The sequence below is a fragment of the Astyanax mexicanus genome, chromosome 5 (assembly GCF_023375975.1).
Source record: "Astyanax mexicanus isolate ESR-SI-001 chromosome 5, AstMex3_surface, whole genome shotgun sequence".
In the NCBI taxonomy this organism is placed as follows: domain Eukaryota; kingdom Metazoa; phylum Chordata; class Actinopteri; order Characiformes; family Acestrorhamphidae; genus Astyanax; species Astyanax mexicanus.
Window position 1 is genome coordinate 4595533 of NC_064412.1, and position 21195 is coordinate 4616727.

General features: G+C 37.4%; 1 protein-coding gene across 4 annotated transcripts in view; it reads right to left on the reverse strand.

Moving 5' to 3' along the window:
- Window positions 1-21195, reverse strand: part of cacna2d2a (calcium channel, voltage-dependent, alpha 2/delta subunit 2a) — a 412063-nt gene that overhangs the window by 59611 nt on the left and 331257 nt on the right. For all 4 annotated transcript variants that reach the window (XM_049479460.1, XM_049479459.1, XM_049479458.1 and 1 more), the window contains 5 exons: window positions 21117-21167; window positions 15633-15732; window positions 10149-10310; window positions 6455-6565; window positions 4187-4265 (listed from right to left, as the gene is read on the reverse strand). In XM_049479460.1, coding sequence (XP_049335417.1) covers window positions 4187-4265; window positions 6455-6565; window positions 10149-10310; window positions 15633-15732; window positions 21117-21167 — 503 coding nt within the window. The remainder of the gene's footprint in view (window positions 1-4186; window positions 4266-6454; window positions 6566-10148; window positions 10311-15632; window positions 15733-21116; window positions 21168-21195) is intronic.

Sequence of the window (21195 nt, forward strand, 5' to 3'; positions counted from 1 at the left end):
GCATTCTAGTGAGTAGTCTATTAGCTACTATTAGCTTTATGGTGAGCAGTGTGGATAATAAACAACTGTAAAGAAGTGTAAAGAGTCGTAACTGAGTCAGAAACAGTGGAGGCGAGTCAGAGCTGGCTCGGGTTCAGCCGCGACCGTATGAGACCCAGTCGGCGGCGGACTCGCTGAGGAGCACCAAGCGCTGTGATAACACACACATTCTAAGCTGTGTTAAACACTCGCGTCTCTCGATTTACAGTGCGATGAATATTACACTGCTCTCTGTCTCATGGGCGACACGTTCTGCACAGCAGATTGATACAGTCCATCCCTGCCAATACTGCTCTCAACTAGTGCGCGAGTGTTGGAGTGTGTGGAGAGAGATAGGGCAGGGAGAAGAGAAAGAGAGCGCGAGAGTGTGTATAACAGGGGTGTCCAAACTATGGCCCGCGGGTCATTTGCGGCCCGTTTCCTTTTTTGAAGAGGCCTGCGAGGTATTTTAGAAATAGATTGAAAGTTGGCCCGCTGTTAAGCAGGTTTTTATAATGTGAGATTCAAAGTTTGAACGCTAGGAGTCAGAAACGGGCCAAAAAGCGGAGAGAGTGCACATTTCTAGCGCAGAAAAACAGGCCAAAGAGTGTAAAAGCGGAAAGAGTGCGAATTTCTAGCGCAGAAAAACAGGCCAAAGAGTGTAAAAGCGGAGAGAGTGTGCATTTCTAGCGCAGAAAAACGGGCCAAAGAGTCTAAAAGCGGAGAGGGTGCACATTTCTAGTGCAGAAAAACGGGCCAAAGAGTCTAAAAGCGGAGAAAGTGCGCATTTCTAGCGCAGAAAATCGGCCCAAAGAGACTAAAAGCGGAGAGAGTGCGCATTTCTAGCGCAGAAAAACGGGCCAAAGAGTCTCAAAGCGGAGAGAGTGCGCATTTCTAGCGCAGAAAAACGGGCCAAAGAGTCTCAAAGCGGAGAGAGTGCGCATTTCTAGCGCAGAAAAACGGGCCAAAGAGTCTAAAAGCGGAGAGGGTGCGCATTTCTAGCACAGAAAAACGGGCCAAACAGTCTAAAAGTGGAGAGAGTGCGCATTTCTAGCGCAGAAAAACGGGGCAAAGAGTCTAAAAGCGGAGAGAGTGCGCATTTCTAGCGCAGAAAAACAGGCCAAAGAGTCTAAAAGGTTGCCGCAATTAAGGAGTTTTATATTAAGAGACATCATGAAATTAAACATCAATTTGAAAAATCTTAGTTTACACAACACTGTAAAAGATAAAGATAGTAAGTGAAGTAAAATGGTGTGTAAATGAAATAATCAGGTAAAAAGTATTATTTAAAGTGGTATATTTCATTATTTGTTTTATTACAGAGTCTGTGGCCCGTTACTTTAAATATATTTCTCCTTCTGGCCCCCAACTAAAAAAGTTTGGACACCCCTGGTGTATAGGTTGGAGAGGGGGCATCAGAATTGTGGTTTTTAAGTTTTTTTTCCCATCAGGGTGCTGCATCTTGTGTGTCTTCTTCGACACCAAATGGAAAAGGAAGCAGCTTCTCGTGTTTGTGAAAGTGTCGAGGGTGTTCCTCTGTCGGCTGGTGATACCAGAACGCTCGGTGAAAAAGAGAAAGAGATCAGGTCCTCCGAGATGAGATGAGACGAGACGAGCCGAGAAAAGCCACCTCCCCTGCCAGCCCGGTCCCCTAAACGCCCGCCATTAGCCAGGAGAACACGACCACTCCAAAGACTAATCCTCCGGTCGGAGCAGCTTTTTTTGGCTGGAGATGGAGGGAAGTCACGGTTATCACCGGAAAGCCAGTTCCTTCTCAGCTAATTAATTGAAATCTTGTGCGGGAGGTGGAGGAGGACCTCTAAAGCACTTTGGCACCGCTAGCATTTAACTAATCAAAGAGCAGCGAGAGCAACGATCATTAACAGAGCCCTGAGAACGAGGGAGCAGAGCAGAGAGACAGAAAGAGAGAAAGAGAGAGCACAGAGGAGCGAGGGATCGAGACAGTCACAAAGAATATTTATAAGAAGAAAAGAATATTAATCAAGCAATCAACTATTATTTACACTGGAGGAGGACCCTTATTTACGGTGCCGCTGGGAATTTACAGTTTAAAAGGGCAAAAAAATATTGTAAAAAATACAAATAAAAACTGACATTTACTATAGATAAATAAAATATATACGTAAAAAAGGAAAGATTTAAAATTTTAAAAAGATCATGAAAATTGATACATAAAAACTAAAAAATGTATATCTTATGAAGAAAAAAATAATAGTAGGGAAAATAAAGTAAAATGATAATGATAAGAAATTATCAAATTTATATCAATAAACTAAGAACGTGGAAATCATGAAAAAAAATATTTATATATATTTAATAGCTTAATCAATAAAATAATACAAATAATAAAAATAATATGAAATATAAACTCATAAAAAAACTTTTCAAACAATCACAGGCTTTCTGATATAATAATATATTGCGCAGAATAATATTAAATTTTCAAATCATTAAAACAGCTCACCAAAACCTCAAACTATCCTTTATATTTGGCAATATTTGATTAACTTACAAGTCCTTATTCATTTTTATTTAACTGAAGTGAGTTTTATATTATTTATAGCCTTGCTCTGAATTCTGCTCCGCGCTGCGAAAGAGAGAGAGCGAGAGAGAGATAGAGAGAGAGAGAGAGAGAGAGAGAGAGCGAGAGAGAGAGAGAAGCTGATATCTAAAGCCGATATCTCAGGGTCATCCATGCTGACTGATATGTAATATGTTTAGTATTTAGTATTTAGTATACACATACTGCAAATAGCTATAAAATACAGTGCAGGTAAAGGCAAAAACATAAGCCTCTACCTTAATAATATCTAAAAAAAAAATCTATTATAACAAACAAAACAGAAGAATATCACATTCCAACTATATAACACAAAAAAAAAATGGTGATTAAAGGTGTCCTTCCACTAAAATCTACTAAAATCCACTTTTTCTTGTTGTTTGTGAAATAAAGTGGGTCTCTCTGAGTTGTTTATGATGCTGCACAGGAAACTCTTCCTCAACCTCTTCATCATTGTCTGCAGCAGCTAGTGAAAGAAAATATTCAGACCAGGAAAAGCACCGTGTCTACATCAACCTGTGAATTAGTATTCATGGCCCCGCCCACCTCGGCTCGGGACCGCCCACAGACAGAGCTGAAGCCGAGCAGTGACACCGTCTCGTCAGATAGGAGGAGCTAACAGCGCTAAGAAAAGCATGCAGTTAATTCCTGTGTTGTTTGTGCGAATAACACAGGAATCAGTGTTTATATACTTTACCCAGTAATTCAGAGCTAAGAAACAAATGGTTAGAATTAGTCTATGGAGGAAAAACACCACCAGCCAAGTACAATTGAGATAGGTAGGTGTGTGTTTAAAACAGTTCTGTTTACACTAGTTAAAAGTAAAATTTCACCCCGGGGTTTTGTTCCAACTGCCCCAGGGTGGATTTTTACTTTCTGGACCTGGACTACCCAGCTCTGTGCAATAGTAACTATAGGTTTAAATAGGATCTCCGGTGGATTTGGTGTTTTACAGAGACTCTAAGACTAGGTTAGTGGTAACTGCACTTAGCAGTATATATTATGCATTACACATGTTGTAAAGTAACATTTGACAATGCAAAGACTGTTATTAGTGTAAAAATGTCTTTATTTTAAAATGTTTCTAACTGTTGTTTTTAGACCAGAATAGAACCCCCTGGCTCCACATCTCACCCGTTAACCTCAAAGAGAGCCCCACCCACTAGATCAGATGAAGAAACATAATTTCTGTCTGCTGATTGAGAACGTTACACATTACACATCAGGATTAGGCAGCAGGCGTCTTTTGAGGGAGGGATCTATACCTACTGTCAGTGGCAGGTCAGCAGATGAGGGAGATGCAAGATGTAACTTTCAAAAAATGAGTTTGTGCTTCTACCACAGTTAAGAACGAACTAGCTTATTGGTGTTTTGCCATTTAGCACAAGCTAACACTAAATTGTGGTAAACACAACAGTTTATTTGCACAAAAGTGACAGTGCTTGTTCTGAAAGGGACTAAAACTGGCAAGAATAGAGAACGATTTTGTGTAAAGTAATAGAATAGATGTATTCTTGTGTTGAAAGAAATATAATTTGTCTAATTAAATGTCAAAAAAAAGTTATTGCACAAACAAATAGTACAAACCTTTGTTGGCGCAAGCGATCCACTGCAACGGAGTGACGTCATAGTTGTGCTGGCCTACAGAGAAGGTGAAAACCCGAACCTGTGTCAGAAGAAGAGAATAAGCATTAGTTTATATCAGCTCTTGCATTAAAACGTGTCTAAATTCCAAATTAAATCTGAAATGAAATCCCAATTCCTATGGTTTTCCTGATCTGGCACCTGGATCTACTCATGAGATAATTCTCAATCACTTCATTAGCTGAGTCAAGTGGGTTAAAGCAGAGGAAATAAAAATGCTGTGCACGACTTCCACAAAACTGTGACTGATAAAAAAAGAGTCCTAAAACATACAGAGTAATGGATGATCCTACTGATGAGACCTACATCAGTCAGTGTGCTCAGATATTTGGTTTAAAGCTATGTAACAACAATAAAAAGTCTATAGCGATACACAGCCAGTAGAATACACAGGGTTCATACACTTTTTAACCAATAAATTTCCATGATTTTTTTTCCATGATTTCCATGACATTTCCATGCAGACATGGACAATAAAACCAAAGAATCAACTAAAACTATAATCAAAATTGATTATAGTAGGCCAAATATGAATCTTACACTTTTTAATAATAAAAAAATGTGTTAGATACTGAGAGCTCCATTGTGTCGGGCTAAATACAGTATTAACTCTGAGTTGCTGTATTTTATTAGCTCAAAATGTTGAGATTTTCTCTGTCGATAAACAAAGAAACAAAGATTTGCAGACCAAATTTCCATTACTTTTTTCAAAACTTTCTGGGTATTTTTATTTTTGCAAAACTTATCCAGGCCTAGAAATCTACGATGGGCGTGGTGGTCTGGAAGTGAAGAGTGTTCAGGTAAATATCTGGCATGTTTCTCTCTTGGCGGCAGGAAATACAGGTGCTCCACTGACTGATTAAAACCCTGACAACAGTCAAGAGTCAGACGCCAATCCTATGTTAGCCATGTAAGAGTAAGTGCCTTGCGGGTTGCACAGCGCAAATCTAGCTTTTTACTCATCAATATACAGAATAAAGAATAAAATATCATTGCTGATCCAGTGAATGAGCTGATGGTGTATCTGTGGTCAGTATCCTTTGAGAGCTGTATGGACATTCCCACTGTGAAGGTGCTACAGCAGCTAATTTGCATAAACAGCAATGTTATTTTATTTAGTTTTCTGTTTATTGTTGATGTAAATGGTGGGTTTTTTGCACTGCTGTGTGTCCTTGTGTGTGTAATAATTGTGAGGTGCACATGCACCTGATGATTGACTGTTGACTGTTGTCTAGGTTTATTTGAGTCAGTGGCGCACCGGTGTTTTTTGCTGCCAAAATAGCAATACACCAGAAATGTACCTGACCACACCTCATTTCCAGACAACCATGCCCATAGCCATAGATACTGTATATTCACAAGCACCATTGCTATTTAACCCTTGTGTGGTGTTCATATTTTTGCTACTCGTTTACTTTGTTACTTGTATTTAATTCAGCAAAATTAAACAATTTTACATTAAAATCTTTACACATGCTTGCTTCACCTAAATTGCAAGCAATATAAACAGCTTACATGGTTAATATTTGCCCTTTAACTTCTTTAACTTCATCTTATGTTACATTTCTTTTAAAAAGTGCTACTCTTTTTTTATTATTTTTTTTAATAAAATGTAAAAGAAAATGAATTAAACTCAAGATATGAGTAGAAAATTTGTTTAGTTTCAAATTTACAAATGAAGCAATGTTTATTAGCCCTTGGCCAAAAATACTGTATGTAATATAAATGTGTGTGTGTGGGGGGGGGGGGGGTGTACAGTGTGTGTTTATCAAAAATGTGTTTTGATATATGTTTTTCACAAAAAATGAGCCAATGCCAATGAGTTTGAGTTAGAATTTTTTTTTTTAGTATCATTTGATGAAAAATGAAAACGGGTCCCACAGACCTGAACATCACACAAGGGTTAAGCAAGGAAGGTAGAAAGTGTGAAAATAGACTGTTGGCGAGGTTTAAGATATATAGACATTTTTGTAATAATCTTTAGATTGTGATCACACATCACATTAAACTCTTCAATATGTGAAACTATATGTGCCAGCACAAGTCAGCATTAATATATATATATATATATATATATATTATATAAATCACTACTGTCGTGGGGAATAAATGGGGTGTCGTGAGCAGAGGGATCTGGCTGTAGTAGACTGCAGGTGGCTGCAGGAGGAGGACACGCTGTTCCGCTGGGATGATGGGCAGCAGTGGACTCACTGTTTTATTGGGCCAATTGTACATCTCGAAAATATCTTGAGCTCGGTCCTCTCCTCCATCTGTGAACATCATTATCATCTTATTGCAGTTTGCCCTCGGTGCGGTGCTCTCCTGTTGGAAGAGAGAGGCGACAGGGGGAGAAATAAGGGAAATTGTGAGTGGAAGAAATGATGACGGCTGCCGTCGCCGGACCTGCGTGACCTTGGGTCCGCGTTTGAGTGCATTTGCATTCCACTTTGCCTTTACGGTTTAATGACAGTACGTGTGCCTGTCTCGCTCGCCCTGTTACCATCTCTCAGAGAGAGAGAGGGAGAGAGAGAGAGAGAGAGAGAAAGAGAGATTGAGAGAATGCGAAAAGAGAGAGAAAAAAAGAGAATTTAAGAGAGGGAATGAGAAAGAGAATGAATGAGACTACGCAAGAGAGACAAAGAGAAAGAAAAAGAGAGAGAATGAGAGAAAGAGAGAATGCGCAAAAGAGAGAAACAGACAGAATGAGAGAGAGAATGTGCAGAAGAGAAAAAGAGAAATATTTAGAGAGACATTGAGAATAAGAGATCTAGAGAGTGAAAAATAGAGAGAGGGAATGAGAGTTCATAAGAGAGATAGAAATAGAGAGAGAGAATGGGAATGCACAAAAGAGAGAAAAAAGAGAGAATTAGAGAGCGAGAGAATGAGAGAGAGAATTAGAGAGAGAATAAGAGAGTGAATAAGTGAGAAGAGTGAGAAGAGAGAGAATAAAAGCGAATGCACAAGAAAAAGAGAAAAAGAGAGAGAATTAAAGAGAGAGAGTTTGAATGCACAAAAGAGAGAAAAAGAGAGAGAATTATAGAGCGAGAGAATTATAGAGCGAGAGAATTAGATAGCGAGAGAATGCAAGTGAGAGAATTAGAGCGAGAATGGGAGAGAATTAGAGCGAGAATAAGAAAGTGAGACGAGAGAGAGAATGAAAGCGAATGCACAAGAAAGAGAGAAAAAGAGAGAGAATTAAACAGAGAATGAGAGAGAGATCGAATGCACAAAAGAGAGAAAAAGAGATAAATTGAGAAAGGGAATGAGAGAATGTTCAAAAGAGAGAAAAAAGAGAATGTGAGAACTAGATTTAGAGAGAATTAGAGAAATAAGAAAGAATAAGAGAGAATGCGCAAGAGAGAAAGGATGAGAAAAAGACAGAGAGAGAGAGAATGTAAAAGAGAGAGAGAGGAAGAGAGCATCATCACATCTGTTTTTCTAATCATACATCTGCTTTCTTGCCCAAATGATGCCCACTGTCCTGATGAGCTACCCAGAAGCTTTCTCTCTCTCTCTCTCTCTCTCTCTCTCTCTCTCTCTCTCTCCATCCCTCCCTCCCTTCCAATCACAGCTGTCATTGACATTCGCCCGATGCCACATCACTCTGACAAGATTCTAATAAAGATAAATAATACCGCTGCAATTACGCATTTCAACCGCTCTCCTCTCAGCCAATCAGGGCCGCCCGCCACGCCGATTAAAATGCCTTAGCAGTTTCAGCTCCGCCAGCCATTAGACTGGCTGTTGAGATGGAGGGAGGGAGGGAGAGGGAGAGATAGAGAGAAATAAAGAGAGAGAGAGATAAAGAGAGAGAGTGAAAGAGAGAGAGAGAGAGACTGGTAGTTTGGCTTGCTCGCCCTGTTCTCTGTCTAGCAGAGAGAGAATACAAATTCATCTGTGTGTCTGCGGCCCATCTCCTCCCAGCCTCCCTCATCAATCATACCATCAGGCTCTATTAGAGCGCCAGCACACACACGCACACACACACACACACACACACACACACACACACAGACTTGTGGACACGCTCAGATGACGAAAACCCAGATGCACATGTTGCTGTTCTACACACACTAATATACACACACACTGTTTTGGCACCTACTGTATTTCCAAATGGAAACTTTACAGAACAATGAAAAAACCATCATAGCTTTCAATAGGAATCAAAATAATAAGATTTTATACTAATATTGAGGACAATAGAAGGACAATACCAGTCAAAAGTTAAGTGTTTTTTTTTTATTCTTATTTAATGTATTTTCTACATTGTAGAATATTATTAAAGACATAAAAACTATTAAGTTACACATACTGTATAGATTTACGTAGTAAACAGTAAAAAAAAAAAGTGTTGCGATGGTGATTTGAGGGGATTTGGAATGAGTTGGAGCTTCACAGCTTAACCCTCTTTTATCTTTTCTTATCCTTTTTAAAGTCTCTAAACAAATGGTTGACATTAGTTTTGTGATTCATTTTTATTGTCTTTTTTAATAAAGACAAAATAGAATAAAGTACAAAATAGAATGTTTAAGATGTTTAAATTTGTAAATGCCTGCTATATTAAGACATTTGTGTGGTAATAATGTTGAGGTCACTATGACATTCAGGTTTATAATATTTCTCTAGATGTCCCTCCATCACTTTAGGCCCTAACATCACTACAACACAATACTTATAATAACTTATAATTATAATAATGCCAGGACCACAGATGATTCATCAAATAAACAAAGTAACTGGCAAATAAACACTGCTAACAGGTTTATTTTAATTTAATTATAATCATTTTTGGAGGTTAAAATTGCTGGGATCATACTGACCCAGAAAAGAAAGGGGTGTTGGTACATTTGAGACCAGCAGGAGGGTTCATTAGAACATTACTTAAATAGGGCCATTATAACTGATGCTCTCAAACACATTAAGAGACAAGGAATTCAAGTAATTAACTCTTGAGGAGTTCAGCACAGCTGTTAACTGAAAGCCTGAATTCCATACATCATAAATCTGACTGAGAATGTGAGATGTGCAAAGCTGTAATCTAAGCAAGAGGTTCATCCACAATGCAGAACATTTTTAAAAATTATGAAAAAAAAAACCTCAGTTAATGTGTGTGTCCAACTTTTTTTTTATGTACTATACAAAATATTGTACCTGCATGTCTTTATACCAGGGGTAGGGAATTACGTTTTCGAAGCCATTATGTGGCGGCACACAAAAAAAAAAATCTGTATTGAAAAAATGTAATGGGATGGAGTGCTACAGACTAGTAGCTCTACAGCCCAGAGGGTTGTTGAACCCAATTGCAGAACAATTGATCTCAAAGCAAGTAAACCCAAGAAAAAAGGAATAAATAAAAAAACAAATAAATTCGCTCCTCACATGGGACTGAACCCGTGTCGTCAGGGTAGCGGTCCAATACACTACCGCTGCCCCAGCTAGTAAATTGGGAAATGGCTGGGAAAAAAACGCCCTTATAAGGAGATAGGGAGCCCGAGAACGGGCGGAAAAACGAGAACGGGTGGAAACTAAAGTCACGGCAAGCGCGACAGAGAGAGAGACGGGAGGGACGTAAACAAAAGCTCTCCAGAGAAGCATTTTATTTATTTATTTACTTATTTTCATTCTCATTCATTATAGTTCAAACAACCTCACGGGCCAGATTTTCATGCCTATTGCCGACCCCCCACTTTGTTTATTTTGGCAGAAAATGTAAATTTTCATTTTTTTTTTGATGATCAATTCATTGTAAATTCACTACCAAGTTCAAATCATTGCCTCAGAAATGCAGAAAAAAATGTCTCCAACAACATATTTTTTTCACAGATGAAACAATACAAAACATCTTAAAGGCCAGTAAACCAGTGTAAATGCTTGATTTTGTAAAATCAGAATTTGTTCTTACGTTTAGCAGCTGCTCAAAAGCAAACTTGAATCCAGACTTGTAGTCGGTCGTCCCCTTGGCCTGCATGTGCATCACCTTCTCCTTAAAGATCTTCTTGTTCTTGACGTTAGCCTGAACCAGCGTCTTAAAGCAGGAGACCACGGCGTCCGCCTTTTCATTAAACTGAGAGAAAAAGAGAGAGAGCATTTATTTTATCAGCAAACAATTAAAAGGTTTTTCCCCCAAACGCTTTAAATGTGTCGACACTTAAACATTTCATTCTCCTCACTCATTAGGTCTAAGAGCATCATAATCTGTTTTTAATTCATGCTATTTGGACTCATTCACATCACCACTAATTTGTTTTGGTAATTGTAGTTTGTTTGCCAAAGCTATCAGGGACTGAGCTTGCACGGAAACTTAAAGCCCATTTAAATCACATTAAGTGTCTGAATGGGAAATATAAGAGGAGCTAAGCCTGTTTATAGAGGAGAGTAATTTGATTGATCCTTCGCTCAGCAAATAATAGAAAGGTCATTTTATAGAAACGCCCATATTGGTGTTCCTAGCTTTTACATGTACAGCTCTGGAAAAAAAAAATAAGAGAGCACTTCAGGTTCTGAATAAGTTTCTCTGATTTTGCTATTTATAGGTTTATGTTTGAGTAAAATGAACATTGTTGTTTTATTCTATAAACTACAGACAGCATTTCTCCCAAATTCCAAATAAAAATATTGTCATTTAGAGCATTTATTTGCAGAAAATTAGCTTTCAGACCTCAAATAATGCAAAGAAAACAAGTTCATATTCATAAAGTTTTAAGAGTTCAGAAATCAATATTTGGTGGAATAACCCTGTTTTTTTAATTACAGTTTTTATGCATCTTGGCATCATGTTCTCCTCCACCAGTCTTACACACTGCTTTTGTAAGCGTGGTACAATGCTTAGTTGCAGACAATTTATAAAATCTGCTTATCTGCCATTTTGGGCTTCATAATAAAAGTACCCAGTATTGACTTTACATTAATGAAAAGATACAAGAACATACAATAACAGCAATATCAATATCAGTTTATTAGGAATGTTTCTTTTCATTTTGATCTTACTAAGTACATTTTTGATCAAAATAAGGTCAAATTTCTCAAATCTGTGGAGATTTGCATCCTAAGTAGAGCTTAACATCTCCAGAAAATAATCTCTGGAAAAAATGTATTAATGTACATGATTTAGATTAATTAATCAGAGAAAATAATTTTTTTTACATACATTTTATTGCATTATAGCACTAGTAATAATATAGTCTAAACTTAAATAATAATATAAAATACATTTTGACCTTCCAAAAGTCAGACAGGATAAGCTGGCCTTCAGTTCGAAAGATGGAGGGGGATTTGAAGGATGAGGGTGGAGTGTGTTAGTGTGTGTGTGTGTGTGTGTGTGTTTGTGTTTGCGAGTGTATTAGACTACTGTCAGTTCTCATTGCCTCACCCCAGCAGTAACACCTGCTACATCAGGTGGAGCATTGTTCAACTGGCACTCAGACAGTGTGTGTGTGTGTAGTTGTGTGAAGTTGTGTGTGTGTGTGTGTGTAGTTGTGTGTGTGGTGTGTGTGTGTGTTCCTCAGTAGTAAACTGTTTATTACTGTGTTCTGCACAAGAGCAGGTGCTCAAAAAACGCATATATAAAAAAAAAACAGAAGGAAACGCATCATCACTGAACTATGTGTGTTTGTGTGTGTGTGTGTGTGTGTGTGTGTGGTGCTGTATTAATGGATATACACCACCAGTCAAAAGTTTTAGAACACCCCTATTGTTTAGTATGTCATTATTAGTACTGTAAAACACAGACAAGCTGCTTTATTACTTTTTTTTAATCTTTATCTTATCAATTTACTTTATTACTGCAATTCTTCACTTGTAAGATTAAGATCTTCTCTTCTTTGCTGAAACTGAGACTCAGTCCTTAATCATGTTAATCTGAGCTAAAACTAAAGCTGCTGTTTCCATGTGGGTCAGCCAGACGTCTTCCTGTAGCAGTTTTTTTCCTCCAGTTTCAAAACAAGAGTCTTTTTTGAAGGTGTAGGAAACAGTACTCACAGATCTCTGGCATCATCAGTAATTTCTCTAAAGAAAATAACTTCTACTCTTAATAGTTACAGAGTTCTCTGTGTTTTTATGTCTTTTTCTAGTTATGATGAAAGTCACAGTGTGAAAGTGTAAGTGTGTAAATGTTGCAGTAAAAAGTGACTGGACATGAAGAGTTTAAATGGCATGAATAAAAGGAAAAAAATAGGGTTGTTCTAAAACTTTTGACCAGTAGTGTATACAGTTTTATGCACATAAACAGATCATTTTTACTGGAAAAACTCTAGATTCCCTTAGAACAGAGGCAGGTTAATATGGATATAGATCAAAGTAATTTTCCTGAACACCCCTATTCACCTGATTCACCATCATTAAGCTCATATTAAACAAAATCAGCTGTTGATATGGAGAAAACTATTAATAATACTAATACTAGAGTATAATCTCTTAATCAACTAAATAAAGATTTTGGGGAGAGCATTAGCATTGAATTAAATGAAGCGTAGAGCGAAGAGTTTAAGAAAGAAGAAATTAAGAAAATAAAGACTACAGCTTAAACATCAAAAAGAAAGATAAGAGTAAGAGAGTGAATGTTAGTTATGAGATTGAATCCACATTTTTAACCTAAATAAATAGAAATCTACCTGCTGAACTCAGCAGTAGAGATGCTGTGCTTACACTGCTAAATGAAAAGAGTAGAATAAGTTTGAGTTAAAAGTTTAAGTAGTCCAGCGGTCTAAAGCATTGTCACTATGATCGGGAGATCGCTGATTCGAATCCCGGTCATGCAGCTTGCCATCAGCTACTGGAGCCCTGAGAGAGCACAGTAGGTCTTGCTCTCTCTGGGTGGGTACAGTAAATGGTGCTCTTTCCCCTCATCACTCCTAGGGTGATCTGGATCAGCACAAGGCTGCATCTGTGAGCTGATGTAACAGAACCGAGATGCTGTGCTTTCCTCCGAGCGTTAGCGCTGTGATGCTACTCAGCGATGTGTGTGTGTGTGTGTGTGTGTATGTGTGTGTGTGTGTGTGTGTGTACCTGTGTGTATTTACAATTAGTCTCACACTCTAAAGCCGTTAATGTCAGACCCTCAATGGTGTTTTGTTTGTGTAGTAACTATGTAGTAAACAGAACCTGTGTGTACCTGTGTGTGTGTGTGTACCTGTGTGTGTGTACCTGTGTGTATTTACAATTAGTCCCACACTCTAAAGCCGTTAATGTCAGACCCTCGATGGTGTTTTGTTTGAAGGTCAGGTTTCAAATGAACTGACATTTCAGGGTGAGAGGCGCAAGAGCAGCTCTTAAAGTGAAAAATGATGGGCGAGAGACACTCTGATTGGTTTGTTTCAAGTTAAGCCCAAAATTAACCACAGCCATGATTAATTTAGAGAATTAGTACATGCCTTTTGCGTGGTTTGAGCCACCCAAGGTGTACTTTTCCCATCGTTACGATAGCAAAGACACACTGACATGCTCTAAATTAAAATGTGCTGTGGAGAGCTTGTGTAAAAATCGATTAAAATTGGGCTTAATGCTCCTTAGCTTTCAATGGAAGTCAAAAAATGGAAAAAGAGTTTATTTTAGGTGATTTCAGGATCATTTATTTTGGGCCCTTCATCGAGAATTTTTGATACAGCGTAAGAGTAAGAGATAGTTTGTGTAGTAACTATGTAGTAAACAGAACCTGTGTGTACCTGTGTGTGTGTGTGTGTGTGTGTGTACAGCTGTGTGTACTTACAATTAGTCCCACACTCTAAAGCCGTTAATGTCAGACCCTCGATGGTGTTTTGTTTGAAGGTCAGCTTTCAAATGAACTGACATTTCAGGGTGAGAGGCGCGAGAGCAGCGGTTACAGTAATAGCGCTGTAAATAACGCTGGCCTTTCTCCGCGTGTGACGGCGGCTGTAGACGTTAACGAGTCGCGTGCGTTTACTCTCGCGTTAATGTGTCCTAAGTCCACTTTTCTTTAGAGGGGCTGTAAAATTGGCTGTGCTGCGCTTCAGATTATGCCGCTCATTTTGTTCCGTCGGAGCCGGGATTAAGAGACACACTCGCAGAGCCACGGATTAACCCGGATTACTGATGCAGGCCTCCAAAACACTGCCGTTTTACTGCGTGCGTGCGTGTGCGTGTGTGTGTGTGTGTGTGAGCGTATATATGTGTGTGTGTGTGTGGGTGGGCTGCACATTAGTGTGTGTGTATAGAATGTTATACACACACTTTATTACACAATATTACAGAGTTTGCATGTTATGTGAACTGTAATCTATCACATACTAAGAATTATTATTCATATATTGAATATATTCTATAAAAAAATTTTAATTAAATGTTATATTTTTATTATGCACAATGTTGAGTTATTCTGCAGTCAAAATAAAGAACATGAGTGTAAAAAAAACACTAATTTACTTGTGAGAACATTTTCCTTTAAGGTGCAATTACATCCAAGTACATTTACTCATGATTGGGTATTCACAAATTCACATATTCACTTCACAGGACTATATATTTGTTACATATACATAAAAATACTTCTATGACAAACCAGTCACTTTTATAACCAATGTCATTGCATTATTTATTGGCTGTTAGCAACATCTACTGCATACTCTTCCCTTTACAGATAGTTCTTTACCTCATATATATGTATAGACAGTTTTTTATACCCTTATATATTTTCTATTCTTCTGTGTTAAATTTATGTTGAATATATATTTTTATTGTATTGTATTGTATCATCTTATTGTGTCTGTATCTTTTACAGAGCATATTGACTCTATAGGCCCTATTGTACACACTGTGCAAGAAGCGTTGCAATGCTCATTGCTATCTTACACCCGGTCAGCAGTTTCACGCCTTGTGCACATGCAGTTAAAATATCATCAGAATTTGTGAATAACTCTACACTGATGGGTGTGGTGGTCTGGAAGTGAGGTGTGTTCAGGTAAATTTCTGGCGTGTTTCTATATATCTTGACCAGCCACTGACTGGTTAAAACCCTGACAACAGTCAATAGTCAGTTACACAGTTACAGTGTTGGACAGATGTTTGTCTATAAAAACAACCTGCAATGTATATGGAAAAAATCTAAAAAACAAAAAAACAAAGGTAACACTTTCTATGGTTTAGTGTTCATTTATAGTTATTGAAAATCACTAAAAAGTTAAAAAAACAACTAAACATTAATGCCCGATTATGTTATTACATTAAAATACCTACAGTTTGTTACACTAATGTTGCACTCATGTTGACTTTAGGTCACCTGATGTTACTTTAAATAAAATCAGATGATAGTGGGAGGCCAGCTGGAAAATTAGCTCTTTTTATTAACCCTTTATCTTCAAAGGGCAAAAAAAAAGACAGAATGAATGCACACAGATCAGATTATGTGTGTGTGTGTGCGTGTGTGTATACTTACTTGCGCTACATTTACATAGTCATCATCGGACAGTGTGTCCAGCATCTCAATCACAGAGGTCTTCATCAGCTTCAACGTCAGTCCACTCACGCTGCCACTCCTACACACACACACACACACACACACAATTTGTAATGTCACTTTAATGTAAAAGAATAATAATAATTACTACATAAAGCAGCATGCAATAATAATAATAATAATAATAATAATAATAATAATAATAATAATAATAATAATAATAATAATAATAATAATAAAAACATTACACTGCACATTTTTCATTTTCTTACGAATCATTTGCCTCATAGATGCATCACACAGAAACATATGGACCAGAAAGCTGTTGCTAAGCAGCACCTGTTGCTAAGCATCCTGTGCCGCTGTTTTTCCACCATGTCCATCAAATGTGAATTCCAGGGTACGAGATAAAAACCAACAACATCCCAGCGTCTGAGAGCAGGGCAGGTCTGGGGTGTGTGTGTGTGTGTGTGTGTGTGTGTGTGTTTGCATATATTGTTGCATCTTAAAACAGCAAACTTATGTTCATTACTATGTTATACCCCACCAAAAGTCTATCTTCACGTCTTCCACCAGCCTTGTTTAAATAGCAACAGTACTTCTGAATATATCTACAGTGATGGAGTATTGCTATCTTGACATCAGAAAACACAGGAGCTCCACTGACTGAATACAACCTAGGCAGACATCAACAGTCATGTTCATTGCTATCTTGGCAACTCAGTTGCATCAACAATAAACATATTTAAAACACAATTTCCTTCGGGATAAATAAATTATCTATCTATCATCTATCTATCATAATACTAAAAAAAAAAAAATGATGTTCCTGTAAATGAGTTGCTGGAGCTCCTTCTCAGCTCAGTTTCCTCTGCTGAGAAGCATTTATTGGACACGTCCAGGTAGCTGCGCCGTTAAAATAGCAATCCGCCAAAGTCAGAGCTCACCTGACTCTTAAAGTGAATGATGAGCAAGTGATACACTGATTGGTTTATTTAATGTTACACCCCAAATTAATTAAGAGTTCAGAAATAGTACATACCTTTTGTGCATTCTGAGCCACGCAAGGTGGCTTTTCCTGTTGTTACGATAGCAAAGACACACTGACATGCTCTAAATCAAACTGTGCTGTGGACAGCTTGTGTAAAAATCAATAAAATTGGGCCTAAAACCTTCTTAGCTTTCAACGGAAGTAAAAAAATGTAAAAAGAGACTATTTCAGGTCATTTTGGATCATTTATATTGGGCCCTTAATCGAGAATTTTTGATACAATGTAAGAGATAGTTTGTGTGTTTAAAGTAAATGTAGTAAACTGAAAAAACAATCGACATAAATAAAAATACATGTTTTTCATTGGACGGCGATAATATGGGTTGGGTAGGAGAGGATCTGAGAATTAGATTCAGCAGTGAAGAGCGGCCGTTAAAGAGATAAGTCACAGTTAATCTGGACGGACATTAAAATTAGTCCTGATTCAGAAAACGCTCCTGCTGCGCCAACAATTAATATCACAGCTGTCAAGCAAAACCCTGTATCTCCAAAATGGCTTGATTTCAGGAGAAAAAAACAAAAAACCTGTGAAGATGTCAGGAATGTAACAGAGAGGACGTGAGGTGGATGCAAACGCAGGTAATAAAGGTTAATTATTTATTAAACAAAGAAACAAACAAAGAAACAACCGAATAAACCAATACAAACACTGGGAAACACAAACAAACAGAAAAACTGAGGAACTAAAACTAAACTGAAAACAAGAAATAAACAAGGGAAATTAACAAGAGAGAAGCAGGAGAATAAACAAGATAACGATACAGAAACTACAAAGACAGACAAAGGAAATGTGGAAACACTGCGGTATAAATCCACTTGGAGGGAAACGAAAATGGGAGACACCTGGAGAAACAGGTAATGAGGGGGCGGAGCTTCAGATTACAGTCACGTGAGGGAACGCAGGTGAGAACACTCAGACTGAGATACAGGGAAAACACAGGAAAAATAAACAGACAGGAGGGCCAAAACGACAGAGACAGACTAGGAAAGACAGAAAACAGGACCAGAACTTGAAAAAAGATTGTATTTAGATATTTTGGACTATTTCACTTTGTTTATCCATCATTTAAAAAAAAATGAATTCAAATTATATTAGAAAATGTTATTGTCACACCATAGCATGTATCTGTCTTGTGTTTTTTCCTATTTTTCGTCCTTCCTGCTCCTTTCCTCTGTTCTCTTGTTTTGTTTACCTTTCCATGTGCTCCATGTGCTTTACATGTCCCACATTTGTATTTGGTCTTGTCTCTGCCTTAGCCCCGCCCTTTCATCTGTAACCCCTCCTGTCTCATGTGTAACCCCGCCCCCTTGTTACTTCCACAGTTGTCCCTTGTCTGTGCCTGTGCCTAAATACCCCATGTGCTTTTGTTTGATTTCTATTTGTTTAATCCTTAATCCTGCAGTTTTGAGTAAGTTTAGTTTCCTTTAGTTTATGTTTCTTTGTTTGCTTATTTTGCTTGGTTGTTTATTAGTCTTATGTTTTTTTCTTTGTTTTATAGTGTTTGTTTCAGTAGCCTTGGTGTTTGTTTTACTTCCCTAGTGTTTGTTATTTGTTTATTATTTGAGATATGTCAAATAAATGAGACCTGCATTTCCATCCGGCCTTCAGCACGTTACAGTTATATTATTTCCTACTTTCCTTTTTTATATTTTGTGTATTTATCTTGATTTTTTTTAAATTCTATTTAATTTTATTGGTAACACTTTCTATGAACGTCATCTCTATAAGAATCTATATACATACTTATAGTACATTATAATGCATTTATCAGGTATTATAAACATGATTATACATATTTATAAAGATGTATAATCCACAGCCATGTTTATTATGCATCATGGATTGTGATCACAATGCATTAATAGCTGTTTATAATGGTATACGTCAATACCAAAAAACTCAGCTTGCAGAATTATGCATTAGGACTAAAAAAGCTTCCAACTTAAAAACATACCATTAATAATACTCTAAATATATTTGAACCGCTCATAAATAATAATAGTTATAGTCAATTACAATGTATTATAACAGGTCTTTGTGCGCTCCAAGTAAAGTGACAGACTTTCTTTGTGGGACTAGATTATTAATGACGGATATATACTAGTTTAACAAATGTATTATAAGCACAGCTTATAACGTATTATGATCACAAATCATAATGCTTAATAAACATGGCTATAATGGGTTATGCATGTTAATAAATATTTATAACCACGTTTATAATGCCGTATGAATGCATTGTAATATGTTATGAACGTGGTTATAGAGACTAATAGAGATGACATTCATAGAAAATGTTACCATTTTATTCTATTTTATTTCATTTTATTTCATGTTAGTGAACTGTGAGAAAAACAATTTCTTTCAGCCTCAATTCATTCAACATTCAACTGAATTTAATGTCCATTAATTACTTCTTAACTTTAGGTTGTATGTAAATATTTTTTTTATAAAAACTAGAAATTTTATAGAATTAAACCCTACACCTAATCCTAACCTTAAAACCAATACCTAACCCAAACCTTAAATCTAACACCAACATTTTAAGATAAGAGTAACATTCAATAGAGAATCATTTACTTTCACCTTAAAATTCAGTGGAATTTAATAGACATGCAATTGAATGTTAGTTAAATTGTTCTGTAATTTGTTTGTTGTTTGTTATTTGTCTGTACTGAGCGGGTCGACCCGAGTAGGATGGGTTCCTCGGATTGAGTCTTGGTTCCTTCCAAGGTTTCTTCCTCTTAAAGGGAGTTTTTCCTTGCCACTGTGTCACCATAAAATTGGCATCTCTGTGGTGCTGCTCATAAGAGGCGTGGACCTGTTTTTTCCTGTAAAGCGGCTTTGTGACAACCTTTGTTGTAAAAAGCGCTATATAAATAAAATTGAATTGAATTGAATTGAATTAAATGTTAGTTAAGCATCTACGAGGCATCTACAGTATAATGGGCCATCCAAATCAAAGAATATATAAATAATAAATAATATATTAATCTGTGAAACAATAAGAAAGACATACTTTTTTTATAAAGTCATTGATCTAATTAAATGATTACAGCGCGCTAACACTTGAAGGAAAGCACAGCGACTCGGTTCTGATACATCAGCTCACAGACGCAGCCTTGTGCTGATCCACATCACCCTAGGAGTGATGAGGGGAAAGAGTGCCATCTACTGTACCCACCCAGTGAGAGAGCGCAAGACCAATTGTGCTCTCTCAGGGCTCTGGCAGCTGATGGCAAGCTGCATGACTGGGACTCGAACCAGCGATCTCCCAATTATAGTAGCAGCGCTTTAGACCACTGGACCACTTTGTATCCGGCGCTTAAACGTTAAACACAAACTTATTCTACTTTACAAATTTAGCAGTGTAAGCACAGCATCTCTACTGCTGAGTTCAGAAGGTAGATTACTATTTGTTTATGTTAAAAATGTGGATTAAATCTCGTAACTAACATTCACATTCTCTCTCTTCGCTGTTTGAGCAGTAGCCTAATTTTCTTAATTTTTTCTCCAAAGCCTTGTCTCTGACCTTCATCTACCTGCCTAGAAAGAGCAAGGACAATTGTGCTTTCTCAGAGCTCTGGCAGCTGATGGCAAGGTGCATTACCGGGAGTCGAACTAGCAATCTCCTGATCATGGTGGCACAACGTTAGGACCACTGGACCACTCGGAGCCCATTTAACACAAAATACTTGTATTAATAGTATTAGTATATATATATATATATATATATATATATATATATATATATATATATATATATATATATATATATATATATATATATAAATAATTTATAGGTTTAGATTAAGATAAAAGGAAGTCATTTCTTGTCCTTTAAAAAAAGAAAATCTGTTTCTGTATCCAGCTGTATTCAGTTGAAATAAATCAATGATGTCTTTTCAACCCATTAAACCTCATGCGCCCTTCAGTATGGATCAAGCAGGTTAAAACAGGAGGATATTCTGATGCACATTATTCCTCAGCGTTGTGTATTTCAGAGCTCAGATAAGATCAGGCCTGATCTAGAACACTGCTTCAAAGTCATTGTGGTTTCTGTATCTGCTGCAGATGTATCAGCAATTCAAACAGGAAGGCACAAATCTCACGCCATTTTTCATCGCACATAACCTCCCAGTCATTTTTCAGGGAGTACAATAACACTGGGATATGAAAAATGACTGCCGCTCTGGATGCCAACATGTCTGTTGATGCAAAGGAACTGTAGAGACGCTGCTCCAGTGGCGTCTGGAGCCAACAGGTGGCACTAGTGCACCATATTGATTTCTGTATCTAACAGCAGGGTTTTTTTTATTCTATTCTCTCTATTGACTAGTGATGGCACGTGTGAGTGTGTGTGTGTGTGTGTGTGTCATATAAAGCTTTTGGGTTGCTGGACGGTACTTACACATCCACAATGATGACCATGTCTTTAGGAGAAGAAGCTCCCTGGATGTACCTGCAAAAAACACAGAAATAGAAATAAG